Below are 16,879 nucleotides of genomic sequence, written 5' to 3'. Positions count from 1 at the left end.
GATAAGGGTTCAACTCTAAAGCTGTCAGAGCCTTCTGTTCCTCTCAGAGCCTTGACACTTGACAGCTCTGCACGGGCATCTGTCTCAGAGCAGGGTTCCCTTGGTTATTAGGATGGGGCAGCCTTGGCACCTACCAGGGTGATTTTGGGTTCCTCCTCAGCTTCTGCTATTGAGGCAGATGAGAGAGCTATCTTTAATGCTGGAGACTGGACATCTCTATTCCTCTCACTTCCACCCACTCCACAGCTGGTAGTCCTGGCTCCTGATCCTGCCCATTCTAGTCCATCAGGACAGCTGGTTCATGCTAGCCTTGAGGCTGACTTAATTCAGGACACCACTCAGTCTTCTGAGTCCTCTCCTAAGCATCCCTCATGGTGGATTGTCAGAAACACACATGTAAAAGGAGGCACACTGACACCCATCAGGAGTCTTTGACCAAAGACACCAATCTCAATGAAGGGGAATGGTCCCCAGATCACCACTTGAGGACGTCTCTTTCAGGGAGATTGTTAAACTTCTTAGTCAGAGAGGAGGTTGGTCTTCTAAAGCCCCTTCTCAGTAGAAATGCTCCCTGAGGTTATCGGTTCCAACTCAGCTACTCTCTGGGTGGTTCCCCAGCAAATGAGATGGTGGACGTGATCACTAGCCAAACATGGAAGTAGCTGGAAGTCATAGAACCATTTCCCAGAAAGCCAGGCAACACCTTGCTGCTCATAAAGACCATCCATACTGGATCAGGGGCCCAGCAGTGGACACCATGGTAGTAGTGGCAGCCACCAAGTAGGAGCTCACTGAAGAGAGCTCATCTGTCCATCTCTGAATAATTTGGCATGCATGACTAGTTAGAGAATATTGTCAAGGGAGCTCTCCAAGTCTCTCTCTCTCTCTCTCTCTATCTGTGGAAGATAGGAAAACTGTGAATTCGCAACTGGTTACCCTTTAGTCCCTTTCTAATGCCTCCATGCATTTCATAGCCAATGCTACAGAGTGTGGTTTGGCAGCTGCAAGTACAAGCATCACTGTAAGGAGACATGCCTAGATAAATTTGTGTGACTTTATGGAAATGCTTCCTTTGATGTCTTGACTTTGTTTTGCCTCAAAATTAAAGATACACAGAAAAGGATAGGAAAACTCTTTCTGCCATAGGAATACAGTTTTCTACCTCCCAAGGGATGTTCTCCAGAAATCAGAAAGGGGGTAAAAAGATGTGGTTCCTGAAATCTCAAGGGTTTTCTCAGGACTTTTTTGGAGGCAGATTTCCCCAGGGCAGAGAGGGAAATCCTAACAATAAACATCATTCTCATGGAAGAGGAAGTCTGCAGAACCAAGGCTTCTGAGGTCCCTTCTCCCAGGCCTTATTAGTGCTCCTAACTGGTTTCTTGACTGCTGCACACATAAGGTAGTCAGGTGGTGCTTGTTGCTGCACCCAAAAACCTAGACATCCATCACCAAAGATGTCTGGTTGCAAACAATTATTATCAGAGGCAATTACCTTCCCTTTCTTTATCCAACCCCATCATGAAAGAAACTTTCTAATGTTGCATGCTCTCAAAGAAAAGCTGCAGCATTAGAGATAAAGCAGCTGCTAAACAAGCAAGCCATCTAAGGCCAGCAAGCGTTCAGAACTTACTCGAGATTCATTTTAGTGCCAAAGAAGAACAGGGACCTAAGGCAAATTTTGGACCTCAGCCATCAAGCACACAAAGTTTGAAAGGTCATTCTACAGTCCATCCTCCTCCTCCTACTAAGGAAGGACAATTGGATGTGCTCTATAGACCTTCATGATGTAAACTACCACATCAAGATGGACAGAAGATTTTCACTTCTGGCTGGGAGTCAGTCACCTTCAATTCAGAGCTTTGCCCTTTGGTCTCAGCCGCCCAGGTGTTCAGCAAATGCATGACAGTGGTTGCAACTTACCACAGACTGCAAAAGTTCTGGGTGCTCCCTATCAAGACAACTAGCTCCTCAGTGTCCCTACCCAGCCTCTTCTAGTCGAAACTAGAAATTATTTGCTCCAGCTTTGTTCTCACCTAGGAATTACATTAAACCAGGAAAGATCCTGTTCAATACAAACTCTGGAATTCATAGGAGCCCACTTGAACACAACAATACAGATAAGATTAGGGGAGAGCAGCTTATCTACTTTACGCAACCAGAACTTACAGCTTCTATGACATCAGACACTGCCTGCCAGACTAGTTCTACAACATTTGGGGTCAATTTCAGCTTCCATTACCCTGGCCCCTTTGGCAAGGTATTACTTGAGAGTGTCACAGTGGATGCTAGTGCTTCTTTGGTCCATCAGATACCAACCCATGAGTTTTCAAATTTGTTTAACAAACATCTGCAGGGCTCATGTAGCTTGGTTAAGTCAATCTCCAGAAGTATCCTAGGAATGTCCATTTGTCCCTCCAAAAGCCATAGTGACTATGGATGCTTCCCAACTAGGGTGCAGAGGACATTGTATAGGGGAGATGATCCAAGGTATGTGGTCACCATCAGAGGCCAATCTTCACAACAATGTCTTAGAGATGAGGGCAGTTCTCCTAGCACTGCAGGCTTTTCTGGATATTCTCCCTCTAAGAGTGGCTGCTATTGAGACAGACAACATAACGGTAGTCTGGTACATCAACACACAAGGGGGAACATGCTCCTACTCATTGTGTTGAGAATCATTGAGATTGGGGTAGTGGGTGAAATCTTCCAACCACTTTCTTACAGCAACACACATAGCGGGGGAAGTCCATCATCTTATTGGACACTTTGAGCACAGATATTCCACTGCCTTATGAGTGTTCTCTCAATCTGACAATGGTGACACAAATCTTACTTCAGTAGAGCCATCCATGCTGTGATGTTTGGTTCTGACATCCTCCATACCATCTTACTATGAGACTACCTGTGGAGCTAAGTAACTGAGGACTCTGTCTCATCAGTGGAAGAACAGATGAAAAAGACAACATCAGATACAAAAGTTATGTAATTACCATAACAATAGATCTGTGTTGTCTGTTTCCGTCCTTCTTCAGTGTCCTTCCATCCTTCCTCCTTCCATTTTATGGAAGAATTCCACCTTTTTTAGCTTCTGGTATGATGGTTTGTTTTGCTATCTGGTGAGAATATCTAGCTCTTTCAACTCTGGAGCAGAATTTCTTCTATTCCCTATGTAGCTCTCTGCTAATTTGAGTTAATATATTTCTAAACTATTTTTCTTGTTTTATAATGATTTTGCAGGCAAACTCAGTCAGAGGTAAATTGGAAAGGAAAAAATTATAGGTAAGAGGAGGCACATGAGCTACAGAGCCTAAATCTGGAAAAGCATCTAAAGGTGGATCTGAGATCAGATCCAAGACCCATCAGTTAAGGAAGGATAGAAACACTCAAAAAGGATCTATCATTATGTTAAGTAGATAACTTTCATTTAACTCTCTCTCTCTCTAATAATCGACATTCAGATAATTGTCTTTCTACTGTAAACCATGTTGGGTGTTGGCAAACAGAGGTTTACCTATGTCTGACTGTGTTTTGTCACTCAGGGCTTTTATTCTCATGACTAAACCACACCATCTGTGGGTAAGCCCATCATTAGCCACACTCAAATATGGTTTATTGCTAAATTATTACCTACATTTTTAAACAGAGCAAACTGAATATATTCACTTTAAAAGCTATTTACAAATCTAGATAAATATTAAAGAAGCTGTAAATACCAGTGGATGGTACAATAATAAACTAATAGCAATCAAACATAAATGTCAATGAAAGTTAATTTATTTCTATCAATTCTCTTCTTAAAGTTTTCAACAAATTTTGGAATTGTATCGGGTTTGAAAGTGAATTTGGATAAGATTGTATTTTTTCACATGAACATTAGCTATGTTACCATCAAATCACATATGAGGGCAGGAATTTTGCTGGGCTGTACATTCATAGTTTCATAGGTGTATATTAGGTTAATTACCACTAGGACCCTTATATGTCTAGGCATGCAACACAAATGTGACCCACAACTATGATTGATATGGGGGGGTGGTTTACCAACTGCCTCTGTAAATCATAGACATAGTTGCCAGACCAGGTGTGAATTTCCAGTTACCCATCCACTGGTCCAAGTTGCACTTAAATAGGGATAGGAAGGAACTCTGCTTCAAATAGATGTGGAGCCTGTTCCAGAGAATGGAAATTCTCTGAGAAATATATCTGTCTCTCCAACATGTTCTGTTTATGTCACAACTAAAATTCACTTCTTTTAATCTAGTAGTTATGATGCTGTTTGTTTTACAGAACTGCTTCATCAAAACAGGGTCCAAAAATGCCTTGTATGCCAAGCAAAGATCGCCTCTCAAAAGTCTGTATGATACCGAGTAAAGAAACAGGGCTTTGAGGTAATCAGAGTAGGACATTATGTTTACTCCCTGTATTCTTTCTGTAAGGAACCTTTGTGGACGTTCCATTTGATGCATGTGTCTAGTCAGGTACATACCAAAAGGGGCATTATACTTCATGATCGGTCTGATGATGGTTAAGTACAGTGTTATGATGACCTCTCTCATCCTAGATGCCATGTCCTTGCTTAAAAGTTGAGCAACATAGAAGGATTTTCTTACTACATTGGACACATGTTGGTTGAAGGCTAGGTTACTGTCTACATGAGTTCCCAGATCTCTGACTAATGAATCAACTTTTAGAGCATTTTATTGATGATGCAATTGAATGGGTTGGCTGACTTCCCAAAAGTAAAAAAAATATTAAAAATATAATGTATTTCTCGGTATTGAGTTTTAAGCCATGCCTTTGGCACTAACATTTTTCTGTGTTAGACCTTCCTGAAGGGTGTTCTTATTTTGAGAGAATTGAATGACTGCTCCCAGTCTGCAATCATCTGTGAACTTGCTTAACCAGAGGTCTTTGACATTGGCCTTGACATCCAGGAAGTAGATGCCAAAGAGGAATGGGACTAGCACAGATGCCTGGGGGACTCCACTGGTGACCGGCCTCTTTGTGGAGGTAGCCTCACTGATTCTAACCACCTGGATCCTACCAGTAAGCCAGCTAAGCCAACAAGCTATCCAGTGGGTTATAAATTGGTTTATACATAGTTCTGTAAGTGTGTTGACAATGCCTGAGCAAGGTATTCTATCAAATGCTTTAGCCAAATCTAGGTAGACAATATGCACAGTTTCCCCTCATCCATTGCCTTAGTAACCTTTCCATAGAAGCCCCCTATATTCAGTAAGCATGGCTTTCATTTGACAAAACCAAACTGGGACTAATTCAGTGTCTGGTGGTCTCCTATGTCCTCATTGATAACTTCTATGAAAATTCTTTCCATGGCTTTGCAAATAAGGCTAGTCAGACTAATGGGTCTGTAGTTTCCAGAATCTGTTGAAGATTCATATGAAGAGAGATGACCACTGCAGTCCTCAGTTTATGTTGCACAAAACCTGTTTAAGACTAAAGTTAAATAATGACTCCAGGGGTCCTGATAAGTCATATTTTAGACTCTTCAGCAGACAGCCTGGGATGCTATCGGGGCCCATTGAGACCATGTACTTGGCTTTAATGAGTGCAACCAATACATGCTCACTAGTTATAGTTGGAGGGTTTATTTTTGAGTGTATTTTTGGTGGATGGTGGGGGGTGAGGGGAATAAAAGTGGAACTAAATTTTTCTGCTGACAAGCTCACTATATTGCCAGGCTCGGTGAATGCAGCACCATTAACCGTCAGTTCAGCACATTCTTTGTACTGCCCTTGAGGTTTCTGACATAGCTAAAGAAGGCCTTTTGTTTATCTTTAACCTGGGAGACTATCTTAACCTCAAAATTGTCTTTTCTTGACCAAGTTAGCTCTCTTAGTTTGTTGAGTTTGATGAGATAGTTTCTATCTTTATGTAACTTACCCTTCCTGATGTTTGCCATATTTATTTTTACTTTTGTTGTATATCCTTTTTAATTTGGGATGCCACCAGTGTAGTTTGTTTCTGGGGCTAGTTCTGGGCTTTCTTCTGGTAGGTATAACAGCCTCTATGCAGGCATTGGCATGGTTGTACAGAGTTTCTGAGAATATTTCTACTTTAGTCTGGAGATATCCATTCCAACCCTGGCCCCTCTTCTCTCCCCAAAACTACCTCTACACTGCCCCCTTCTTACTCCTCTAACAGTCACCAACCTCAGTCACAACAATCATCTCCATCCAAATACTTAACTATTTACTCATTGAATATTCAGAGTCTAGCAAATAAAGTCACTGAGCTGCACTCATGGATAGCTCTCAATACCCCTCACATCCTCTCCCTATCTGAAACCTGGCTCAAGCCATAAATCTCAAATAGTGAAATACTCCCACCAGGTTATAATATATTCCGATCTGATAGACCTGTAAAAAAAGGTGGTGGTGTGGCCATCCTCTACTCAAACATTCTTAACCTCTCACCATACCCTTCCCCAATTCCTGACTTCCTCCCAGCTGAAATCATCATCTTTAACTGCCATCTGAATCCCCACAAAAAACATTCAATTGCCTCTCTCTACCTTCCTCCTGGTAACAATCTGCCCATTCTTGAAAACATCCTATTCTGGTTCTCCCACAACATACCATATGAAACACTTATCCTTGGTGATGTCAACATTGATTGGTCCAAACTCACAACTGACTTCACCCAACTCAGTATCCACCTACACGGCTTCCACCAACTTATAACATCTCCCACTCACTTCCATAAAAATTCCACTTCCAGCTCTATCATAAACTGGATCCTTTACCAATTGTAAATTGACAGTGGCACAGGAAAATAATTTTCTTGGGTGGCGAAAGCCAGGGTACCCTTGGCTAGGCTTATATAGGCCCTAGGGCCAATAGCCTAGTACCTACCTATGAATCTATGAATTCCCCCACCAATACCACAATCCCACCACCTTACCTGATTCCCTCAGTGATCATCTCACTACCACCATCTTAAGACACTACTCCTATATTCCTAAACCCCACCTTATCAAAGACTGTCGAAAACTATTGACTTTCAATTCATCCCAATTTAACTCCATTCTACACAACATAGATTCCTCCATCCTAAAACACCTCCCCCTAAACAATGCTGTAAGCACTTTCAATAGCATCTTCATGAATACTCTAAACTCCTTAGCTCCTTCTAGGAAGATCAGAGTAAAATCAAACCATGCTCCCTGGCTCTCCAAACAGACTAGGTCCCTTATGAAACAGAGCTTGTGCTTGGAAAACCTGGATTAAAACTAAACAACCACCTTTTCTTCAAAAATACAGGCAACTGAGTAACCTTGCAAAAAAACATACAACTAATGACAAAAAGTTATACTATAGCTCTGCTCAGCTTAACAACAAATCCAATCCTTGAAAATGTTGGTCAACTCTCAACAACATCCTCTATCCTGGAAAGCCCTCTAATCCCTTCCCATACCCTAACTCTTCCTCTCAGGAAACAGCTACCCTCCTGAATAAACACTTTATATCTTCCATCCAAAATCTGGTAACCTCTAAGCCAAACTCTACTTCAACACCCACCTCTCCAAGTCCCACTAATACAACTTTGTTTTTTTTGAGCCAGTTCCCATTACTTACATCAAATCTCTACTACTCAAGCTAAAACCTTGTTCTCCTTCCACTAACAATCTGTCTCCTACATTCCTCAAACTTGCTGCTGATTCAGTTGCCTAGCCCATATCTATACTAATTAATCAATCTATTCTGGAATCAACTGTCCCCACCCTTTGGAAATCTTTCTTCACTATCCCTCTTCATAAAGGTGGAAACTCCATTGACCCCTCAAACTACCAACCCATTGCCTTTCTGTCCCCCCTCTCCAAGATATTAGAAAAATGTATTCACTCATAGCCTCTCAATTACCTCCTCACACACCACTTACTTACCCCTACCCAACATGGATTTCGTCCTCACCACAGCACCACCACTGCCCTCCTCTCCTTCACTCATATCATTGCAGAGGCCCTAGACAACAATAAACTCATTTCCTGTCTCTTCCTAGATCTCTCCAAAGTCTTTGATACTGTCTCTCATCCTCTACTACTATCCAAACTCGCAAATCTCCACCTATCCCCCTCCGCACTTGTCTGGTTTAATAGTTACCTATCTGGCAGGGAACAATCTGTCAAATGGCTCTCATCCTCCTCACCTTTCTTTCCCATCTCCACTGGTGTTCCCCAAGGCTCCATCTTGGGACCCCTTTTGTTTAACATCTTCACCAATGATCTTTATACCTCATGCAAAGAATACTCCCTTATTCAGTATGCTGATGACTCCACACTTATATCCATCTCAAATAACATTCCTGAACTACACTCCCTGACCCAACAGGCCCTACTATCCACTGAACAATGGCTCTCTCACAACCTATTGATCCTAAATCCCAAAAAGACCAAATTCCTACTTTTCCTTCCCCATTCTCTTTCCCATCACAAAACCTCCTTTTTTGTTACATCTTCTAACAATACAACTATTCAACCTGACACCCACACAAAACTCCTAGGGATCATTATTGATAATGAACTCAAGTTCAACCTACTCATACTCCGATGTATAAAAAAAACAAACCAGAAACTAGGTCTGCTATATCGAAACAAAAAATTCCTAACCCCTGAATCTAGACTTACCCTGGGCCAGGCACTCCTCCTCCCCTCCCTCTTATATGCCGCCCCAGCTCTTACCAATATCCAGGCCTCCACTCTAAACAAACTCCAGCAGACTTACCATAAAATAGCCAGATTCATTACTAACTCCCCATACAATTCACACCACTGCATTTCTTTAAACTCTCTTCAATACTTAAACTTCCCCAATTTCTGCTATCTTATCAATTTCATATGCTACACTCTATTCTTTATAAACCCTCCTTCTGTCCATCTCTATGTTCCTTAGTCTCCATCTACATCCCATCCTGGACCCTCCGTACTTCTAACCAACAATTACTTGATATCTATCACCCGAAAAGGTCAGTAGGCAAGCTACTCTACAAACACTCCCTTGCCCATGCTTGGAACAAACTTCCCCTTGACTTACATTCAATCTCCCACACCTTGCACTTTAAAAATGAACTAAAAGCTTACATTCTCAATTCCAGAACCTGCCCTTGCCATGACCCTACCTAGTCTTCCTTCCCTTTATGTACCCTCAAAAGGACCATGCATAGTACCTCATTACACCTCTCTCTCCAATGTGTCTACTATGCATTTGCATAATTTTATAGAAACAAAAAATATTTATTGTTGACCTATTGAACTATATTAATGTAAAATTGTTACTTAGGTTCTTTTTAATGCAACTTTAACTTTATGCATGTAACCCAACATATGTGAATCATTTTGCTATAACTGCTATTATATGAATATTGTTTAAAATTGTACTTGGTTTAAAATGTACTACTGGAGCTTTTCTCCTCGGGTCTCCACTGAAAATGGGCCACAAGCCCAGTTGGACAAACCCGGTTAACAAATGTCAATACATAAATAAATAAAATTCAGCATAGGCTGCTGTGTTCTCTGGGTTTGGAAGGGCACTGAATTTTGACAAACTATCACTTAATAAAAGGTAATTTGTCTTGAAATGACTAACTTTTACTGCTTAGTTACTGGTTAGCAAGACTTATAAATATCGATAAAATATTCCTTCCTTTAAATCCCTAATATTAACATTATTATTATTATTATTATCCATTATTAACCTATTTTATAAGGAAAAACAATAAATGGAAGAATTTAAAACTATACTTACTTGCCAGAGTGATGACTATAGAGATGTTTCTGTTTCCCAAAAGTCTCTTCTTGGCCAAGTATATCTTACAAAATTATTGGATAAGGTTGTGTTTAAATTTTGGGTTAATGGTACTTCCAGAGTCTCTTGGAATATTCTTATGGCTGCCCGGAATTTGAGAAGTATAGTTCTGCCAGAATTGAATAGGTCTGCCAAAGTGGCTGATGTTGTACATCTTAGTCATGCCTGCTGTAACCCTCTCCTTCACTACTCCATGCTTGGAACATAGGAGGAACCTTTTGGAATCCTGCAGAGTAGAGAATGTATAAATTACTCCTGGACTTTAAATTCATTAATGCTGCTACAATGTGCTCTGTAAGATAGGCAATAACACTACCTTTTGGCCCCAGTGAATCAAAAAATAACTTTTCTTCTTGGGAAATAGTTATGCTGTACATGGGAATGCCTCTCTCCCCTTTATTGTTTGTAATACATTACATCAGGGATATAACATTGAGTGATGGCAATACTTTCAATTATTAAGTACTAACGGAGCATTATTAAGTGTTACTATGGGTATTCAGGAATATGTGAATTGATGTATTCCTCAAATAAATCTCAATCTAGGTTTTAAAAACCTTGCTCAAGAGGACCTTTCAATTATTCATAAAGCCACTATTTTTCAATGTATGATCTTTGAAGTGGGAGCAGGCATTTCTCACCTGTATTCTGAGAAATATCAGACACATGTGGTCTTGAACAAGGGCTTAGATGTGCACCCACTATGTCCCTCAAGAAGGTTCACTTTTGGAATCTTCCACCCATTGCATGTGCCAAAAGGATTGTTGGAGATGTGATACTAATTATTGGTGATGGAATACTAACTATTGGTGGAGATAGGGTATTAAATATTTTTGGAGATAGGGTACTAAGTGTTGGAGATGGAACAGAGAACAAAAGATTAGTCCAGATAAAATCACTTTAGCTAGCAGATCTAGGAGACACGGTCTTTCTGATACCGTCCTTGTAGGAGGAAAAAGATAACTTGATAAAGTTTCAAGTAGTTTATTCAGTTAAGTAGATAGAATGATGAGTGTTTTAACAAATTACATTTAATAGGTCAGTTATTTAAAGACAGTGACAGACAATGGTGGGAGGATCAAGAGAAGCTGATTGGAGGAAAATCTGGAAGAAGGGTAAACAAGAAGCCGATTCCAAAGCTTAGAGGTTAGTCCATTATTTAAATATTCCATGAGGGTTTACCAGCTCAGCAGCCTGTGGAACTTCATTCTTAGTTAAAAGTTTTTGTATTTTTATTTTTTACAAACAAAACATGGCAGCACACTAATAGCTATCACTACAGAACTATATTTAAGAAAACACTTTTGTCTGCGCTTCGTCAGATCCATTTAATAGAGTGGTTTATAGAGTTGTTTACATTTTGATCATCAAAGATGTCTGCTTTTACAAGGCTATCACTAGACTTTATTAGCCTGTTTTGTATCACACTGGCAGGATACCAGACCTGATCCTAACTTTTTGGATTACCTCTGTTAACTACTGGAGATGGGGTACTAACTATTGCAGGAGGTGTCAACAAAATGTGGCTGATCACTTTCACTTACTTTGAGAATGTCCTAGTAGCTATTAGCTTGTTCTGCTGGTCACTGTTCCACTCCACACCAAGATGACACTTTGAATCTTGGGTATTTACAGTGGAGAGTACAGTTTGAACTGTATTGTTTTGCCATGGGAAGTGCATTTGTCTAACATGCTTATAACTCTTATTTTCTGATGTTAGAAAAGTAATCCTACTGACATTTCCAAGAACCCGCACCATTGTTCTAAGAGGCAGAGTGGCAAATATGAAACAAGAACATCAAGATTCTATAATGAGTTCTGTACTGCATTCTTAATGTGCTGGGCAATAGTTTCAAGGTATAAGTGGTACTTGGCTTTACTTCCAAAGACATAGTTTATCAGTTCTTTTTAATTATTCTATGCATTCTTTTGCTGTTTTTATTTTATTGCAGTGTTACATAAGTGCTATTGATGATGTGCTTTATTGTAAAATTTCTACTAAAGCATTTTTTTTCTGCACAAAAATAAATAAAATCCAGCATTTTTCAATACTGAATTTGAATGGGTGGCGAAAGGAAAATGGAACAGGCAGCAGCTCTCATGTCCTACTCTCATGGCCATAGTTTAACATCTGTTAGACTGAATTTCCGAACAGGCAGTTTTATCTTCCAATCTAGCCTGCTGGCTCCCAGCAAGAGTGACAGCTGACCCTTTAGTAATTTAAAACATCTGCCTACTGCGTCATTAACAACAACTGAAACCCCCAATACAGCCAACCCCTACCAACTAAACCAGTGATAGCTGTGCATATCTTGAGGGGAGGGCCTCTAAAATTTTGAACTTCTTTACCTAAATCAGACAGTACATACAAATAGACATTAAGACACATTACTGTAACTTATGATACATATTACTTTATGACCTGAAATACAGTATAATTTTCAAGGTTTGCATGAATGAATATGTTCTATTCCTTAACTTTTGCACTGTACTAACTGTAATGTTTGTGCACATCCGTTCTAACATAGTTATGCTTGAAAGACCAAATGTATGTCAAACAGTGCTACAGAAAACTGATTACAGGAGAGTCAGAATCAGGATGGTCATACAGGTTCATAGGTTTATAGATTAATAGGTGTGTACTAGGCTAACAACCACTGGTGCCTTTTTAAGCCAAGCTATGCATCCCAAATCTCTGACAAAGTCTGGTACCCTTGATAAGTGTAAGCAGGAGCTTTGGAGATTAATATTTACAAGCAGGGGTCTGGGGGATACACCATCTACAAGCTGCCTGTGTTCATTAGAGGCATAGGTGCCAAACCAGGGATGAATTTCCTGTTCCCCATCTAATTGCCCAAGTTACACTTGAATTGGATTAGGGAGGAATTCTGCTTCACATGGATGGGGAGCCTGTTCCAGGGAAGGGGTAGTCTCTGGGATACATACCTGTCTCTCCAGCAGGTCTTACTTATAGCACAGGCAAGGTTTAAGTTTTTAGAATGAGTAATTCTGGTGCTGTTTGTTTTGCAGATATGCAGGACATCCATTAGGGTGAGGTTTGGCAATGCCTTGTATGCCAGGCATAGATCTCCCTTCAACAGCCTGTAGGAGACAGAATACAGGGATAGAGCATTGAGGTGGTCTCCACAGGACATCTTATTTATGCCCTGTATTCTTTTAGTAAGGAACCACTGTGGATGTTCCAGTTGTTGGAGGTGCCTGGTTAGGCATATTCCTAAGGAGACATTGTACTCAAGGAAAGGTCTGATGAATGCTGAACATAATGGAACAATGACCTCCTTGGACATAGATACCATACCTTTGTTTATAAGTTGCACAACACAAAATTATTTCCTCACTACTGTAATCAAGTGATGGTCAAAGGCTATATTACTGTCTACATGTGCCCCAAGTCCATGATTACTGGGTCGACTCATAGGGGTGTTTTGTCAATGTGACAGTTACCAGGGGTGGATAACTTTCCAAAGGATGCTACTATGCATTTATTGGCATTTAGTTTTAGTCCATGGCTCTCACACAAGATAGTTGTCTGTTTCAGTCCTTTCTGGAGAACATTAACGTCAATGGGGAATTCTATGAGTGCTCCTAATTTGCAGTCATCAGCAAATTTGATCATCCAGAGGCCCTTGACATTGGCCTTGACTTCAGAGAAGTAAGTGCCAAAAAGGGGCTTTTCCCAGGACCGATCCCTGAGGGACTCTATTTGTGACTGGCCTCTTTGTAAAGATGAACTCCCCAATTCTAACTTCCTGGATCCTGTCTATGAGTCAACTGGCTATCCACTGGGTGAAATAAGGGTTTATACCTAACCCCTTGATTTATCAATACTGCTCAAGTGGGATATTGTGTCAAATGCATTGACCAGGTCAAGGTAGGCAGTGGGTACCATTTTCCCCTCATCCATTGCATTGGTGAACTTTTTAACGAAGTCTGCCAGGGTGAGTAGACATGACCTGCCCTTGAAGAAACCATATTTGGTTGGGTCCAGTGTCTGGAGGTTTTCTATATCATTATTAATCGTATCCATGATTATTCTTTCCATGACTTTGCATATGAAACGAATGAGACTTATGGACCTGCACTTTCCAGGGTCTGTAGATGTTCCATCTTTATGCAGAGGAACGACTGTTGCTGCTCTCTAGTCATGAAGCATGTAGTCTGTTTGTAATATGTGTGTAATATGTTGGGAGCATCATGGGAAATAAACCGAAACATTGTTTCTAGATACAGTTACAGCACATTATTTGCCAGTAAATCTTGGAGCTGAAATATTTGCCTGTGTGTGTGCGAGCTGCCACTAATACCCTTATCTGATGACTTTAGCTGCCATGATATCATAAGAGTCAGCAGGATGGAGACTGGAGGGGTTTGAGCAGCATCTTTTTAACCACAGTCTTGGAGTTAGAATCCTTTTCTTAAATAGATGTGCATTGCTTGTTCTTAAACAGGTCACTTATCTTCTTATCTCTTCATCATTGGTGATAAAAAGGGGATGAGCACACGTTTTCATGGGTGAAAGAATCATATGTTCATTTGGTTTGTTCTAAGTAATTATTTGCCTAAGACAATAAGAAGGAGTAAGGTATGCGGCCTTAAAACAGAAACTGTTATTTGCCATAGATGTATCAAACACAGACAAGATCTTTTATTCGCTGTTATTTCACATACTCTGTATTTCTGTGTTTTCACCATGCTGTTTTTTTTTTCCTTCATTTTTTTTTTATAGGTTACAAGTTCCAGTTTGGTCACACTTATGGACAACTTACACACGATGCACTAGGTTCCAGCACTCTTCAGAAACAAGTTGCCATTTAACAGCAGAAGTCTTCAAAGCAGTGGGATTTTCATTCAAGCTGTTTTGTTGCATCTTTTAAGGTGTATTAAAAATGAAGAAACTACTAAGTGTGCTTGTTCTGGTTCAAAATACTGTGAATGAAATTCATAAAAGTGCACAGAGAAATACGGCTTATATTACAAATCTTTTTCATTAGTTTTATGAAGCTGTAACTATTTTTTGACAAAAGGCATATTGCACTAATAATACGTATTTCCATTTTTTGTTAGTACTAGATGTGAAAATGAAGCAACTAAATATCCAGGTCAACACAAGAGTGTGGCATATGGCATCTCACTGATGGTAGGGTTATGTACAGGTCAAAAAATAATGTCCTGAAATGTGTTTTCCCTGTAAAATGCATAGGTTTGGACACTTTTCGTGGAGTAAAGCACACAACAGACCTCATGTGCAGATTTTGCCTCCAAACTTTTAATACAGAACAAACTCAAAAGTCACTGTAACAATGTGAAAGACTCTTGCAAGAAATGCACTTTTTTCAGGGGAAATGCATTTGGGAGTTTGCATATGAAGTCTAATGGTGTCCTGCTGTGGATCTGTATCAACTGTAAGAATTAAAATATTTTGAACGATCTTTTCCCCTCTAAGTTACGTAATTTCAAACATCATTTATCCTTTCCTGTCTCCATACCTTTCATAACATGCTTCAGATATCTAAGAAAGCTAAACTCTGCTGCAGTTTACCATAAAAAATACTCTTTCTAACCAATTTACTTTTCTGTAAAAGTATATTTTACTCCATTGTACTTTATGCATCTCCTGTTGATGCTCCATCTGCAATAAGCACTGTAATAAGGTATTCAGATATAAAAGGAGTATTAACATGCTATATGGTTAGTTAACTATCAATAATATTTGTCATGGTTTTCTGAAAGAAGATCCATAGCAGTTTACATTTCAGCTATATACACACATTCTTACTGTAGATGTACACTCAAACATTTCTTTTGCACTTTGTCTTGCAATGAGCTGTTTTATGAAGGGCTAGAATGGTGGTGACAAGATTAGCATTGCTAAAAAAGTACCATACTTTGATTGTATGCTGGGTGCTTTCTTTGTAGAGTTTGCTTGTTTTCCCCAAGTTTGTATAGGCTTTGATTGGGTCATGAGGCTGCCAGATGGCATATCACTGCTATCTTGGCCCTGGATGCATGTGTTTGTGTGGGTATGTGCATGTAATTGCTCTGTAATGGAATGGTGTCCCACCTGGGTCTGGTTCCTATCTTATGCCCACTGTTGCTGGTATAGGCTTCCTTACACCTCTGTATTAAATAAAGAGGGTATAGAAATGGATGAATAGCTGTTTTTATAAAGCTAGGATACTTCTACACAAGAACAGAATTGACTATTATTTTGCAGCTTTCGTGAAATATATACAATACCTCAAGAATGTATTGTAAGATAAAAATTCAGAATGATACTAAAAAAATGTTGGCGTGATATTGAGCATACCATATAATCCTGTTTCACTACCAAACTGATTTTTTTTTTTGTTTGTTTTGTTTTTAAGAAATCTCTACAATGACAATTTAAATCTTTACAGCATGGCTGGAGGGGTTCATTATCATAAGAGTCTCAAAAGCAAACTAAAGATTTTTAGCAGCACACAACTATGAATTATTTTATACTCCATAGGAGATCACAGGTACTCTACAGTTTTATGATAGCAGAGCTCCTTATGGCATGCATCCCTATTGTCAGTGCAAGCTTTACTTCCTGATTTATTAGTGCAGTCAGAATGTGTATACTTCCATTTGGCAGTCAGGTGGAAATCCTGATCATGCTTACAACTTTACCCTCTTGAGATATGACCCATTCAGCAAAGCCACATGCCTAAGCTACCATTTTCTTAATATGACTGCTAAAATAAAGATACATATAATAAGCCATTATTTTCAGACTGAGTTTTTGACTTTTCATATTGCAAGTCTTAAAATTTTAAGGACAGGTACCAATTAGCTCTCCTTTTATTTGAACTTATTATTTACTACTAAAATGTTATATTGTATTAATTTCAGGAGCTCTTTCATGTTTTATAACTGAAAATAAATGTACCATTTTCAAAATGATATATATTATACACACACATATGGATAGATAAATTATCAGAGGCTGCAAAGAAGCTATGTCAGAGAAGGCAGAAGCTACATAGGTAATTTAAGGTCCCATGTACAAAATT

At 39.6% G+C, this 16,879-nt stretch overlaps 1 protein-coding gene across 1 annotated transcript in view; it reads left to right on the top strand.

Annotated features, from left to right (window-relative positions):
• Positions 1–16,587, top strand: part of FAM166B (family with sequence similarity 166 member B) — a 241,483-nt gene extending 224,896 nt beyond the window's left edge. The window contains exon 6 of the mRNA XM_044087149.1: positions 14,572–16,587. Within this exon, the coding sequence (XP_043943084.1) occupies positions 14,572–14,660 (89 nt within the window). The 3' untranslated portion in view covers positions 14,661–16,587. The remainder of the gene's footprint in view (positions 1–14,571) is intronic.
• Positions 16,588–16,879: the final 292 nt, after the last annotated feature.

The sequence above is a fragment of the Protopterus annectens genome, chromosome 1.part1 (genome assembly GCF_019279795.1).
Source record: "Protopterus annectens isolate FY-2018-M chromosome 1.part1, PAN1.0, whole genome shotgun sequence".
NCBI lineage: Eukaryota > Metazoa > Chordata > Ceratodontiformes > Protopteridae > Protopterus > Protopterus annectens.
The sequence above is the reverse complement of the archived record's forward strand: the minus strand, read 5'-3'. Positions and strand labels throughout refer to the sequence as shown.